The sequence below is a fragment of the Rhodamnia argentea genome, chromosome 2 (genome assembly GCF_020921035.1).
Source record: "Rhodamnia argentea isolate NSW1041297 chromosome 2, ASM2092103v1, whole genome shotgun sequence".
NCBI lineage: Eukaryota > Viridiplantae > Streptophyta > Magnoliopsida > Myrtales > Myrtaceae > Rhodamnia > Rhodamnia argentea.
Genome location: NC_063151.1, coordinates 20738985 through 20754202, shown reverse-complemented (window position 1 = coordinate 20754202; position 15218 = coordinate 20738985). Strand labels below are relative to the sequence as shown.

The window sequence follows — 15218 nt, the reverse complement described above, 5'->3', positions numbered from 1 at the left end:
AAAATTTGTGAACAACCCTAACACTGAATTTATTTCCTCAGAAGTCCCATCACTGTTTTTTAATTTCCTCCACCAACGGATCTTGGGTTCTTCGTGCGAGCACACGGACAGAAAAGAGAGAACGACAATGGATGACAGAGAAGGAGTGTCTTCGTAGGTTTTTTCAAAAACCGCTAATCTGATTGACGGTTATTTTTAATCATAGGATTTCTCAATTAATGAGTACCATATATAAAATACGTGTGAGAATCAGCAATTGAAATTGCACTGTGTGAATGAAGCATTTCTTTGTTTTTTTTTTCCCATAAAGCCAACGATTTTCATAAAAGAATGAGTGAGAGAGAGTCGGTCTTTCCTAACAAATTTCTAATTTGAATTTCATTTCCTGAAAAAAAAAAAAATATGCTAGATGCAAAATATAATTTAAAAAGTAAGTTAAATTACCGGAATAGAGACTTAAGTGAACGATATTATCATGACGTAGCATTCAAGTGATAGCCATATAAAAGTTATGATACTTTCGATATTCTTATTTCAAAGTTCAATGCTTGTCTTGAACTAGAATTAAAGTTAAATACAAATTCGAGACATTATTTTTGGGTTTACCTCAATAGGTCCGAACAAATAATTTATTGTAAGAATGGCGAAAAAAGAAAATTCTAAAAGTCATGCCAAAGGTCAAATTGCAAAATCGAAGTAATCTTCGAGCCTTTTTATTGTTTCAACTTCATCGTGAAGTACTCAAGTTTGTGCAAAATTTACGACTGCTAGACGAGGTGAGTCCCCGTGGTTTCAAGTTTTTACCCAAAAATTTGTGAAGGGCGTGGAGTGTGAGCGAACCTCGGTCCATCGGGTCGGGTCAAATCTGGTTAACGGGCTTTCCCGAACCAATTAATCGACGATCTTACAGGTACGGAAATGAGTCGAGCTTGTCACGACGAGCAGCATCATGCACTGAATTTACAACTCATCGAGCTCTTCTCATCCTCCAGATCTCAATCTCCAAGAGTTGGTCCGATCATTTCGAAGTCCGAAACCCTTCCTCGATCTGACCGACGCCGCAGGTAATGTCCAGTCCTTTGCCGTTTCGGGGTTCTCCCACATTCCAGTGTCGTTCCTCTGTAGTCGATTCTCAACGAACGGGTAATTACCCCAGCAACTCTCGTCATTTCGAGAAATTTGGCTGTTACGTTCGCGATTATGCAACCTGTGTGGTTCTGCGGAATTCTGGGTCCTTAGTGGGAGTCTCTGGTTGAGCATATGAGCCCGGTGATGATGCATGTCGACTGCACTAGTGTATTGTGAGCTCGCATTCTAACCTTTGTCTGGAAGCGACACTATCTACATGCAGCTGCCTTTCTTTTGTCTTGGATTTGTTCACAATTTGCTGGGTCGGTGATAGTGGGATGTAGCTATTAGTTACCTTCTTGAATGGTTCTATAAAAGGTGATGTGGCAGCTGTTGATTTTCCAGGAAGTGGTGACAATGCAGCGAGATCCCGCTACGGTCGAGGAGCAGTTGATCTTGAAAGCAATCAAGGAGGAGTGCCCCTGGGAAAGCCTCCCTAAACGACTCCAAGCCACTCTTTCATCCAAAGAAGAATGGCACCGGAGGTCAGTGCCAGTAAAATAGCGGTTCTTTTTCCCTGTCTTTCTTGACTCTTCCTAGTCCTTATGAGGGATCTGATCGTAATGGCTAAGGGCACATAAAGCTTCTGAAAAAAAATTGATTTTTTGAATGAAGCAGATTGAACCAGTGCGTTGATGACTGTAAAGGGTTCTATGAAAGGGCAACAATTTGATCAATGTTTGGTTTCATAATAATAACCCCTCCCTTCCAGTTGTCTGATTCCTTTTCGATGTTTTGAAGTTTGTGTGTTGCTTACATAGACATTCTGGCATACTGACGCATTTTACCACGTTCTTACTCTTGTAGGATAATCGAACATTGCATAAAGAAAAGACTACAGTGGAGTACCTGCTTTGCTCGTAAAGTTTGCAAAGAAAGTGAGTATTACGAAGACATGATGCGGTACCTGCGAAGGAACTTGGGAGTGAGTGTCATAATTATCTTAGCATGCATAATTATTTTCTCCTTTCCCCCTGGCAATAACATGTCAGCTCTAGTGATGTTGGTTATGAAAATCTTTTCTAATTGGCGAGGTTTCCTTGCATTTGACATTGGACTTTTTTAACAGTATCGATAGACCCCATTTTTGACTTGGAGACACTTTTGTGGCGATACACTATGTTTACTTACAGTCAGCACTAACATCATTCACCGGTCGATTTATACTGTGCAGCTGTTTCCCTACCATCTAGCAGAGTATGTTTGCCGTGTCATGAGGATATCACCTTTCAGATATTACTGCGACATGATATTTGAGGTCATGAAGAATGGTAATTTTGTGTTTCCTTTTTGAGATTCTGAAGTGAGAAGCAAAGAATGTGGAGTTGAAACTTTATCTGTGCTAATATAGCTCTATGGTTAAGAAGTTGAGGCCTACGATGTCTGTTGGATGCCCTTGAACTTACAACTGCCAGTTATAATTTCTAATTCTGTGGTGGTGATAACAAAATTACAAAACAGTAATTGACTGAGGGTTTGTCTGATAGGGGTTGCTGTTGCTCCACCGGATAGTGTAATGGATATCATCTTATGATCTGGTTTTTCCCAAAAGATTCTGCATATGATGATCTAAACATGCTTAGCTGCGAGATGTTGAGAAGATGACTGACACATTTTTTATCATTTCATTTTGATTGTAGAGCAACCTTATGACAGCATTCCAAATTTTAGTGCTGCGGATGCCTTGCGACTAACAGGAATAGGGAGAAATGAATTTATCGATATTATGAACAAGTGCAGATCCAAGGTACCGGATTGCATGTGCACTTTCTTTAGAGTACTTGGTTGGAATGAACTATATGAAAATACTAGGAGACCTGTTTCCACCGTATTCTTCCTCATGTTTGGCCTCCCCATGTTATGAGAATTAAAAGTGTGGCCATGATGTCTGCATGATTTTACTACTTCAGCTTGAAACACGTAGGGTAGTCAAACTTATTGGGATGCCGACCTTATAGAGTACTGGGTATCTGCCCTTTTACGGTATCGGAGTAAATGACCTGAAACTTTGAATTAGATGAGAATACTCACGTATAATTTTCAAGAAGTTTGTAATACATAGGATAGATATTTGCTCACTATTTGAATATAACTACATCTTGTGTTTTCTTTGTTGTTTGCTTCTTTTTTTGGTCAGTATGAGGTTATCTGTTTTCTTCTTTATGGACAAATTTTGTGGATTGCCGGATGTCACTTTACACTAGTCTTACTTTGTATTGGCATTAGCTATCTGTAGTATAGGGAAATTCAATCCTGACCATCTGCTCTATTTAGGAACCAGTTGTGTATGCTACATGTGTGTGATTCATATTCAGTATCTAGGTCATTTGTTTGTTTAAGGACTACTGCATAAGTTGTATCACTGGAAAACTTATGTTCTGTAGCTGCTGATGGATTCTTATATCCTATTTTGAAGGGGCCTTAGAGTCGTTGATTTTCTCGAACGTCGTCTCTCTCTGGCTATTGCTAAGCTGCACTAGCATATTCTGACGGTGAACTCCAGTAGCCATTCTAGTACTTACTTGTCTATTTTTAACCTTCCAGAAAATTATGTGGAAGCTGAACAAGTCCATTGCAAAAGAAATGTTGCCTACACAACCTGTGGATTTTACCATTGAACCGTGGTGGGGAGTTTGTTTAGTAAACTTCACCCTTGAGGAATTTAAGGTATGAAATCCTGTAGTCCTTCCTTTGTTTGTTTGTTCAGCATGAGAGTGGTTAAAGACAGTTTTTGCTTTGGATTGGACGCACAATCTACTTACTAGCCTGAATGGTGCAACCTGTGGTTCCTGTATTTACTATTACTCCGTATCTTGTTCTTGAGCTGACTGAGTTGTGAGCACATTTCCCTTCAGAAACTCTCAGAAGAAGAAACGGCAATGATCGATAAAATCTGCAAGGAAGAAGCAAATGCATATATTTTGTTTGATCCTGACATTATAAAGGGTCTATACAGGCGGGGACTAGTTTACTTTGATGCCCCAGTTTACCCTGATGACCGTTTCAAAGGTAATTTGCATTTTATTCTCCTTTCAGAGTTCAATGCCAGTCTATCCATCATATGTTGGGAGAGTTGATAACATGATTTGCCATACTGGATCTTATGGTCTTTGAACCTCAGTTACCTAAAGATGCCTGTGTTTTACCTTTCCAGGGAAGGCATGCATAGACTTCAGACATTTTCCTGAAGCTTATAACTCTTGGGAATGTGATTTTTGATGACCTCTTATAATGTGACAACATTTTGGACTTTATTGCTTTTTTTGTTTGTCATGTCTGTGCCTTTAGTTGCTAACATTTTAGCATACCAGTTTCCAGGCTTGAAGGGTTTGTTTCCAACAGGGAGCAGTCGTACGAGGACCCTATTGAGGAGTAAGCTGGCGGTTCTTGGCTTTGTTCTTTCTCAAATGATTGATTTAATAGTTTTAATGAGATCACATCTTCACATCTGCCAGGTTACTTTACGCTGTTTTCGTGGTCTCAAGTGAGAATGCCACGGTTGCCGAACTGGCTGCAACATTACAGGCTGACCTTTTCCAGCTTCAGGCTGCTGCTTCTTTTGCTTGCCGACTGGGATGGGCAGTAAAAGTGATTGATCCGGCCTCTTATCTTCAGGAGGCAAGCATTCCAGGAACTCCGAGAAACATATTGAGTGAAGAAGATGCTTCTCATGCTAATGTTGGCCCAGAAAACTTGTTTGGAGACAGTGATGCTGCTCAACAAGGTGATGTCTCAGGGTGGTCAGAAAGCAATAGGCCAGCTAGTGGCCATGTTCGTGTGGCTTTTGTGGTTGATGCGAACATCACCTCCTACCTTATGATGGGGTCTGTTTCACCAGGTATCTTTGAACTTCTAATTTTTAAAATTTTTCATCTTCTAGGAATGTAAATTTTTTGCTTTGTACTCTTGATTTGCGTTTAACTCCAAAATTGATGTTTAAGGAGTAGCCAGTTAAAGAGGTTGAAATGGTGTCTTAGAGTGATTTTGGTGGTGTAAGCAAATTGAAACACTAGCTTCCCCTGTGTTAATCCTTGAGTAGGAGCAAAAGCCTCCAGCCTTCATTTGGCTTATGGTTTCTTACTCAACAGAGTGCTAACTATGGCCGAAAAGCTAGAAAAAAAGTAGAAACAGCTAAAAGGCTAGAAGTTTGGTTTGGGTGGTGCTGGACCTGTGCTTTAATCGGAGTGACAATATGGTAACTATCGGCCTAACGCCCTCTTTTGTGCTTCAAATGTAAATGATATGGTAGCAATTGCCTAGACTCTCACTCAAATTCTAATGGCACAAACTTCTAAATATTGCTTTCAAATGCTAGTTCATTGTGTGGCCAAACAAAAGTCACGTACCAATAAAAGCTTGATGAGCTTATGCTAAAGCAGAGGCCATGTTTCAAGAGAATTTCAAGTGTCCAGCTGAATGCACAATTCCTCCTCCTCCTATATCTCTAATTGTTATCCCTGCATGGAATGCATATAGAAAGGAGCAAAACACTTTATTTGATCAGTAAAAAATAATTCATAAGGGGCCCCAGGGGGTGCTGCCCATTAAATCATTACAAGAACAGGAGTCCAGTAAGTTGAGGATGGCATGCACATCAAGACTCATCATATAACCAAAACCAAATCTATCATTCACTAAGCAGAAGCTCGGTTAAATTTTATGCGGTAGGTTTTGTCTGGTCGAGCTAAATTGGGACAAAACTTGTTTTGTTAACCCAAATGTCGGGCTTAAGAAAAAAATAAAGCCGTTCATCCTTTTTATGAACCATAAGCTGGTTTTGAAAGCACAGATTCTCTTAGTACTTGACTGACACTGATTTATTTTGAATTACTGTTGCTGATTACGTGGTGCTGGCATTTTCATGAACTGACATTCATTAAAGAATATGGTGAATTTTGGTGATCAAGTGGTTTACTTTACTCTAACTGTTAATTGTTGTACCTTTTGGGTTCATAGATATAATGTTATCAGCCTTTTAGTCCAATGCTTATTTCTAGGAACACAGACAAGAATGTGGCAATTAGACCCCCAGGGCCCCGGGGGGTGGGGGGTGGGGTGTGCTATTTCCACTTCCTACATGGACTAAATCACTAAAGAGACAAAACCGTCTCTGATGGTTTTCATATTTGCAAGTGTCCTTCAATTTAGTTATTTCCTATTACGGGTCACATTCATCTTTAAACTTATTGCTGTTGAGAAAATAAAAAGAAAGTAGTATCTTCTTCATTTTGCCTCTTATCGCAACGTGTCCATTCTTGTGTCACTTTTATGGTGAATTTGTTATTTAATTGGTCATAAAAAATTAAGTGTCTTTATTCACTATATCAAAGAATTGGTGATTTATTTTCTACCGTCAATGACAAACTTTTATATAGAGCACGGTAGAATGAGCATCTATAAATATATTGAAAACAATGACTTTCAAAAGTGATGCACATTGAGGCACCTTGATTTCTTTTGTTATAAAATTCCAGTAATGATCAATCCAGAATGAATGGAATTGAAGCATTAGTTTAGAATCTTTTCTTATATTATGGGCAACTTTGATTTAATTTTCCATCTCTTGAATGTTCGCATTGGGAAATGTAAATGTGGTTTCATTTTGGCAAATCTTTTAAGAGGGCTTTTTTGTTGTTCCATCAGGTGATCTTGTTATTTTTCTGTAAAAGACAACTAATAAGAAAGTGTTTCGTGAGTGATATGTGCAACAAAAATAAAAGTTTACAATATATCATTATGTTAAAAGTTGCTTGTCTTTAAATTTTTCTGGATCTTTGTTGACAATTATCCATAAATTTGCTTGACAACGTGGAAACAACTTAGCTTCTTGGAAATTGCTTTGTTTGATGTACGCATGGTTATACCCACTTAGAAATTAGAAAGAAAGAAAACACTTGCTAGTCTTAATCATGCGAATTAGATCCCATTGTAATAAAAATTAAAAAAGAAGTAAAACATAGGAAATTGGATTAATTTAGGCTCGTCACTTTATTTTTCAATTGCATGATTGAGGGCAAATCAGTCTCTTTAGTGAAAATGGAGTGGCTTTAGTCATATATCGGGTGGAAACAGCCCCATTCTCAGACTTATTTTTGTCAACATTTTTCCATTCAGTCCATTATGAGTCCCGTTTGCCATTTCTTAGAATTCTTTTGCTCGTGTTGAATATTCTTTATGTCCTTGGGTTTGTCATTCTCTCATAGTTGTGTCCTTGATCGAATTGTATGCTCAGGTTTGAAATCTCATGCTGTGACACTATATGAAGCGGGAAAGTTGGGTCATGCTAGCATTGCTGATCTCTGCAAGGATCTAAGTACTTTGGAAGGAACTAAATTTGAGGGAGAACTGCAGGAATTTGCAAATCATGCCTTCAGCCTTCGCTGTGTTCTTGAATGTCTGCAATCAGGGGGTGTTTCTACCAGTCCAAGTCTGGATGAAGCCTGCAGTAACATGGGCAATATTGGTCCAAGCAAGGACGTGGTTAGTTCTCTTGAGGTTGAAAACTCTTCCAATGACAATCCAGGGCAAGCATACACGACTGAGAATGGGCTAAATTTGGATGATTCCACAAAATCTGAAACACCCCAGGACCATTCTCCTGTTATAGAGGCCAATAGTGTATCAGAAGAGATGTCGTCAATCAATATATCAGAAGACAGTAACTATGCAAACGAGATTGCTATTTTGGAGACAACTATCCAGAATAATGACAAGTTGACACCAGATGAAGCATTAGACACAGGAAGAAACACTTCAAAGAGGCTAAAGAAGTATCGTGTGGATATTCTGCGCTGTGAAAGCTTGGCTTCTCTTGCACCAGCCACTTTGGATCGACTGTTTCTTCGTGACTATGATGTTGTTGTATCCATGGTTCCTCTTCCATTTTCTTCAGTTCTTCCTGGACCATCAGGTCCAATTCATTTTGGTCCTCCCTCTTATTCATCATTGACGCCTTGGATGAAATTGGTTCTGTACTCAACTGTGGCTAGTGGCCCTTTATCTGTTGTTCTGATGAAAGGACAGTGTCTACGCTTGCTTCCTGCACCACTGGCTGGTTGCGAGAAAGCACTCATATGGTCCTGGGATGGCTCTACTGTAGGAGGTCTTGGAGGCAAGTTTGAGGGAAATCTAGTTAAAGGGAGTGTACTTTTACACTGCTTGAATTCACTTCTCAAGTATTCCTCTGTATTGGTCCAACCATTAAGTAGGTGTGACCTTGATGAATCTGGTAGAGTCATCACTATGGATGTCCCTTTGCCGTTGAGAAACTTTGATGGTTCAGTTGCTTTCATTGGTGAAGAATTGGGGCTATCTGCAGGAGAGAGTTCAAAATTGAACTCTTTGTTGAATGTTCTTGCAAACAAGATAGAGTTGGGAATGATTGGTTATATCCGTTTGTTAAGACTTTTTAAAGAAAGAGACTCGGACTACTTTTCTCCTGATGACGAGAAGTATGAATGGGTCCCTTTGAGTGTGGAATTTGGCATTCCACTTTTCAGTCCAAAACTATGCAACCTAATATGTAAAAGAGTGGTCTCATCTCAAGTTCTTCAGACAGATTCACTTACTGAGCATCATGATGCAATGCAAGGGTTGAGGAAAAAGCTGCGAGATGTTTGTGCAGAGTACCAAGCAACGGGTCCAGCTGCTAAACTTCTGTATCAGAAAGAGCAATCTAAGGAGAAATCTCGACAACTAATAACCTATGCTAGTGGAAGGTGGAATCCACTAGTGGATACTTCTTCACCAATTTCTGGTGCCTCAAGTGAGCATCAGAGATTGAAACTTGCTAACAGACAGCGTTGCCGCACTGAAATCCTGAGCTTTGATGGCAGCATTCTTAGGTCTGTCTTTGTAAACCTTACTTTACTGTCTCTACGTGCGAGGCATGCTTTGATATGTTGTGTCAGCGTCCAGCATCAATTCCTTTTTTTTTTTTTCAAATTATTCATCACTGCATAAATTTTACATGCGGGGTTGGATTGCTATTTGCGTGATATCTCAATAGCTATTTGCACCCAATAGAACTGATAGTTTCCGTTTTGAGAAGGCATGGGACAAATTATTTGGGAATCATCAGTTTGGCCAGCTGAACCATCAAGGCTCCTACTATTCTAGACTTCCTTACTATCCTTGAGTTGCTTAAATTCCTGCTTTACTGCCTGGGAGGACTTTTGTGAATATTTTGTAGCAATCGATTTGATTAATCTTATTACAATGTTCATTGATCAGGACATGATCGTATCTGTGCTAGTAGTGATTACTAATTTGCAGTATCCTAATAGGTGATATTGAGGAAGAATAAGTGCTTACACATGTAAACTTTTCCCTCCAATTGGAGGAAAATACTATTTTATAAAGGATTGCAAATATCTTTGGGCGAGTCTCCTATTCAAATGATAAGTATTTTGAATTTAAGTTACATGGGTTGTACTAGCAGATACTCTTGCTCAGGATTTATAGATGCAACTCGTATGAAGTGTGCTTCAAATTCTTCTCTGCATTTTTTTCTCATACTGATTGGCATGTTCTGTTCACTATAGAGTTAATTGAGAGCTTTCGGCGAAGCTAAGATGCTATCAACAATATCTTTTTTCAATAGACAAATAACAACAACAAGGATCGTAAAGTGTGGTTGGCTGTATATTATCTTGTGCCATTTGATTATATCTCTGTACCATATTTTCTGCAAATCCCACATGGTTCCGGTGACAGTGTATGCATTTGATGCTGAGCATGCTTTCGCTGTTAATTAAATCCATGAGGCAGGAGAAATAGTACCTGATCCTACCTGTTTTGAAATTACTTGGGGGCGAGGGGATGTCAATGCTGATATTGGATGAATCTTTAAATACTACAATGCTGGCTGATTGCTTTTGGCAATGTAAACTTGTACCTGCTTGCTTAGTTATGATGAAAGCCTTAAAATATTAGGGGTTCTAAAATCCTCGAAAGTTTGCTTAAGCTAGATGCCAAATGGGAATGCGGCTTGTGCTGCATTGAAGGATGTTCCTAGTGATTGGTATGGACAGCAAGTTTTTAGAGCTTTGTGGATAGAAATTTTCTTTTGCATGTAGAACATCCCAGTGTTCTTTTGCTTGAGCTGGATGCTGGACGATTAGGAAATGATGGAATTTGATGGGGGAAGTGGCAGTTTAGATGGTGCCTGTGCGTTCTGCACTTGCATTTTATTGCTTGGATACAAGTTTAAAGCTGAATGCGATTGCCTTACATGATAAAATATCAAAAAGTATTTTCTCTTGATGAAACAGGAAAATCCCTGTAAAGCCAATCCACATCTTTTTCTATTACCATATACATCTTTGCGGATAGCATATCTATTGCATGCACCCAGGGACATGTTCTATAGGATGCTGCTTATGTGCTTATATGTAGAAGTGAGGTGTTACAAAGTATAGACAAGTTAGTGCATGGGTTTTTTGGAAGGAATCGTTTGCACATTTGTATGTGCTCCATTCACGTGCTGGTATGCTTTTGCAATCATAGAAGCGTGAGTGACCATACTTTGCTTTAATAGATATGAGAATGTCTAATGCCAGTTTTTTGGATAAATCTGCAGATCATATGCTTTAGCCCCTGCTTATGAAGCAGCATTAAGGCCTGATGAAGAAGCGGCTTCAACAACTGCAATGAAGGTTGAACCGGATGAAGCTGATGGCAGAGAAGTAATACTTCCTGGTGTAAATCTCCTGTTTGACGGTTCTGAGTTGCACCCCTTTGATATCGGTGCTTGCTTGCAAGCTCGCCAACCAATATCACTAATAGCAGAGGCCTCAGCTGCCTCTGCAGCTTTTGCAATTAAATAGGCTTTCTCCTGTGTTCTAGCTTGGATGACATTTGATGAAGATTATGGTGCTGAATTCTCAGAAGATACGGTTTGATGCCCCTCATGCCACGGTTTCTCTGGCTGCTTTTGAGGCTGGCCATCTACTTTTAAGCTTGACAGAGTGCAAGGTAAAGATAGAGATTTCGTTTATTGTTGATAATCAAGTTCATTACTGCATTTAGCTTCTACTAATCGATCTCATTTGCTCAGTCACTATCTATGTGCTTTACATAATACACACGGAATAATGCAGCGTTTGCATTTTAAGGTGATTACCCTTGCTGTTTCCATCATCTGGATTCTGTTACTTTTGACTGGGTTTGCACCTTTGCTTTTGTAAAATGGTCAGGGATGAGATGGATCGTTTTATCTATCCTGTTCGTATTCCTTGCTTCATTATTCAAGAACTACTTTCAGTTTACCTAGTGGATAATGCTTCAAAAGAAGTTGCAAACTTTTCACTGTCGAAAACGAGGATATTAGTTTGCAGTCTACTTTTCTGACTTCAAAAAGATTGGAAGTGTTTAGTTGTCTGAACGAAATTTGCTTTGTACTTGGGAACGACTTTTGGGGCTCATTAAGTGCTTTCAAATCAATGAATTTTTTCTGCGAGCAACCCAGAGAAGTTCTTAGTGACTCCCTGCTTAGTGTTGACTGGAATGGGATCTCCTTTATTCCGAATAATTCATCCTCCCCTTTAAATCTCATCAATCAGGAGGATCTCAAACTCTCTTTGTAAAATGCTCGTCACTAAGCTGCTGCCGATGGTTGAACATATTTCATAGTATCTTGTTGGCTGTTTATGCAGGTCGCAGCAATGGTTTGGTTCTAAGCATGTGTATATCTGGTGGCGCTAGTGTCCTCCTGGTGATATTTTGCGAGCTGGGAGGAAGATTCAATTTGCATTTTTCACATTGTAAGACAAAATATTTCATAACTTCGTGAATTTCGAGCCTCAAATTGCATGGACTACCAAAATGTGGACAATCACCCAAATGAGGAAGATGGAATCCCGAAAAGGAAAAACGAGCCATAAGATACACACTATTGAACAATCATGTTTCAAATGTGGCTGTTATGTCTTCTGGTTTGGAATCTGTCGATGTCTCTTCTTTTTGCGCTTGGAGAAGGCACCGGACATACGAAAATTCGGCATGGTTGTTGACTCTGCCAATGTGATTGACTCTGAATTTTGAGATGAAGCTGGCAAAATCTCTCTGTTGCTCACTCTCGCACACAACGGATTGGTTTGGTTTGGTTTGTACTTTTAACCCAGCTGTATTTTTCTCCACCTTAATATGTAGTAGCAAATAAAACATAAACGAATGGGATTTGGTGTAAAACATTGAAGGCATCTCACACATAAAAAGGAAAAAAAAAGAAAAATTGGAATTCTACGTGTAAGTTAAGTAGCACCGATACTCGACATTACACAACACGAGGGTAGGTTAGTTCCAAAAAAAAAGAAAAGTTGGGACAAGTTATAAATTGAATGTATATTTTTATATAAACACGATAATCTTGTAATATATATATATATATATATATATATATATATATATCAGTTGTGAGTTTTTTTTTTCCTCTTGGAAGGGATTCGCAATTAATATATTTTTTTTAGGTTGACTGGGTATGTGACTTAAGTATATATATTATAGATTTATATTTAAATCTCTAATTATTGAAAATGTCTAAAATTGACCCGTGTGTGTCAGAATGGCATGTCGGGATACTAGACTCTTTTGTCGTTGGCATATCCGAAGCGTGGTCATGTATATGATGTCCGACACCTATTGACCATGTGTTAGAGAGTGTCGGAAACGCGTTCGACACCACACTGAGGCCCTTGGAGAGTATCCGTGTGTCATATCGTATACGTCTACAAGAAGGAAATTTTGAGTCTTAAAATTTGCAAAAAGTGCAATCAAATTCTAAAACTTATCAAATTTGTGTAATCGAGTCCATCCATCCCAAAGCGTCTATGGAAATGTTTCCATGGACTGCATTGTGAACTTGCCAAAGTTCGAAGGATGTTAGACTCTCATGGTCACGGTGGATCGATTCTCCAAGTACACGGCTGTTGTACTAGCTACAAATGATTGTTCGGCCGAAGAGGCAGCCAAATTATTTTTGAGGCATATCGTCAACTACTGGTACATGCCATAAACGATCGTGAGCGATTGAGATCCTCGTTTCATTAGGAGATTTCGGATTGAGCTCTTCAAGCTGCTAAGGTCGGACCTCAACTTCTCCACTCTTCTACATTCCCAAAACGATGTCCAGACGGATAGGGTGAATACACTCTTAGAGTTGTACCTCTGGCATTATGTGAGGGCAACACAGATGGATTGGGCGAAGCTGATCGATGTAGCCCACTTCTCTTATAACCAGCAATGGAGTGAGTCTACGAGCCAAAGTCTTTTGAGATCGTGATGGAGCAACAACCACTCACTATGAGTACGATTGCAACAAAATATCGATGGAGTAGCCAGCCCATATGCTTATAAGTTCGCTAAGGAGTGGCGTAAATAAGCAGACTTGGGACAGAATTGTCAACATGAGGCCACGAAGTGCATGGCCGACAGGAAGCGATGACGTGTGGAATACAAAGTTGGGGACCTAGTGTTGGCCAAGTTACACTTGGTTCTTCGGTATCCGAATGTGCACAAAGAGTTAATCTGCCGCTATGATAGCCCGCTTTAAGTGTTGTAACCAGTTGTGAAGGTGGCATAAAAGTTGGAGCTCCCGTCAAAGTTAAAGGTACATTTAGTGTTCCATGTAAGTGTGCTTATATAATTTTATGTAGATGTGGATGATCTTGACTGGAAAGAGTTGTAACGTTCACCTCTTGAGGCAAAAACCTTGTATGATCGAAATGTTGATTTTATCGTGGCGGATCGAGCCATACGAAAATTGTATTGTGCGCTGAAACGAGAGTATTTGATCCGATGAAAATGGGTACCAAAAAGTGAAGCAAATGGGGAACTCGCGAATAGAGGTGGCCATTTGGAACCGTGGGCCCGGAACCGGCCCGTTAACCAGGCCCACGGTTCCATAAGTTTCCGAACCGGCCCGGAAATATATATATGGCAGTGGGGCAAAGAGCCCAACGGCTCTTTGCCCCACGCCAGGCCCGCCCCTCCCCTCCCCCCCATCCCACCCCCCACACCCCCCACCCCCCCAAACCCAATGGCCAAATTGGCCGTTGTCATTAATTAAAAAAAAATTGAATTATTTTTATTTTTTACCTATAAATACCTATCCTCTCCCTTTCATTTTTCTCACAAATCCTCCGAACAATTCTCTCAAATTTTCTCAAATTTTCTCAAATCCTCTCAAATCGCTCAAATTCTCTCAATTCTCTCAATCCCGATTCAATTCTCTCAATTGAATTTTTGATCAATTCTCTCAAAAATGACAAGTGGAAGCGAAAATGCCGACAAGGGCAAGATGGCTATGGGAGATTCCGAGTATCTCATTCCCGAATATGATCCTCGTGAGTGTACATGTTGGGAAGACAACGACGATAATATCAACTATGTCCTAATTCCGAACGTCGAGCACATTCCAACACAAAAAATTCTTCATTCTCCCACCGGTGTCGAAGAAACGTCAACGACAAATGAGCCGGAACGGAAGGGCCGAGATAATACATCCGACTTATGGCTACATTTCGACAAGGTACGTGATGAAGGCGAAGGTAAGTATAATGTAAAATGTAAATATTGTTCGCAAACATATAAATTTACGAAAGGAGACGGCTACAGAACATTCCGTTGGTATTTGACGAAAAAACATCCAACGCAAGCGGGGATCGACAATACGCAACAACAAATTTCCGGGTACGCCACTTCTAATCCTCATCCTATATTCCGTTACACTTATGCACTTTATAAACAAACATTAGCTGAATATGTTGCCCTTGATCATGCTCCGTTTAATACTGGTGAAAATTTTAATATGAAATATTTGATAAATACTGCGTTGGTTCCGCAAGCGCCAACTATTCCAAAAATACTCTTAAACGCGAAGTTTTTCATCTTTATAAAAAAGGAAAAAAATCTTTAGCAAAATTTTTTGCGGAATTCAATGGACGTGTGCATATAGGTAGCGATATTTGGAGTGATCCTTAGCAAATTCATTCTTATATGGGTGTCACGTGTCATTGGATATGTGACGATTGGACTATTCAAAAAAGACTTATTGCATTCCGAGGTTTTGATGAAAGACATTCCGCTCATAA

The 15218-nt window shown here is 39.6% G+C and overlaps 1 protein-coding gene across 3 annotated transcripts; it reads left to right on the top strand.

Moving 5' to 3' along the window:
- Nucleotides 1-908: 908 nt before the first annotated feature.
- On the top strand, nt 909-12070 carry LOC115739634 (protein FAM91A1). Of its 3 annotated transcripts, XM_030672843.2 has the most exons (13): nt 909-1064; nt 1160-1164; nt 1445-1613; nt 1936-2053; nt 2303-2399; nt 2769-2875; nt 3673-3795; nt 3984-4137; nt 4440-4500; nt 4584-4966; nt 7361-8972; nt 10709-11103; nt 11784-12070. In XM_030672843.2, the coding sequence occupies exons 1-12, from the start codon at nt 919-921 to the stop codon at nt 10953-10955; spliced, it is 3222 nt and encodes a 1073-aa protein (XP_030528703.2). In that variant the 5' UTR covers nt 909-918; the 3' UTR covers nt 10956-11103; nt 11784-12070. The 3 variants fall into 3 exon arrangements, with proteins under 3 accessions (XP_030528703.2, XP_048130656.1, XP_048130655.1); XM_048274699.1 differs by lacking the exon at nt 1160-1164 and having other exon boundaries at nt 945-1143; nt 1474-1613; XM_048274698.1 differs by lacking the exon at nt 1160-1164 and having other exon boundaries at nt 947-1064; nt 1459-1613.
- Nucleotides 12071-15218: the final 3148 nt, after the last annotated feature.

What these genes read in the sequence shown, in the direction of transcription:
- LOC115739634 (XM_030672843.2), top strand. Translation starts at nt 919, where the DNA reads ATGAGTCGAGCTTGTCACGACGAGCAGCATCATGCACTGAATTTACAA. An exon ending in AAAGAAGAATGGCACCGGAG is followed by an intron (nt 1,614 to 1,935) that starts GTCAGTGCCAGT and finishes TTACTCTTGTAG; the next exon opens with GATAATCGAACATTGCATAA. An exon ending in CCCTGATGACCGTTTCAAAG is followed by an intron (nt 4,138 to 4,439) that starts GTAATTTGCATT and finishes TTAGCATACCAG; the next exon opens with TTTCCAGGCTTGAAGGGTTT.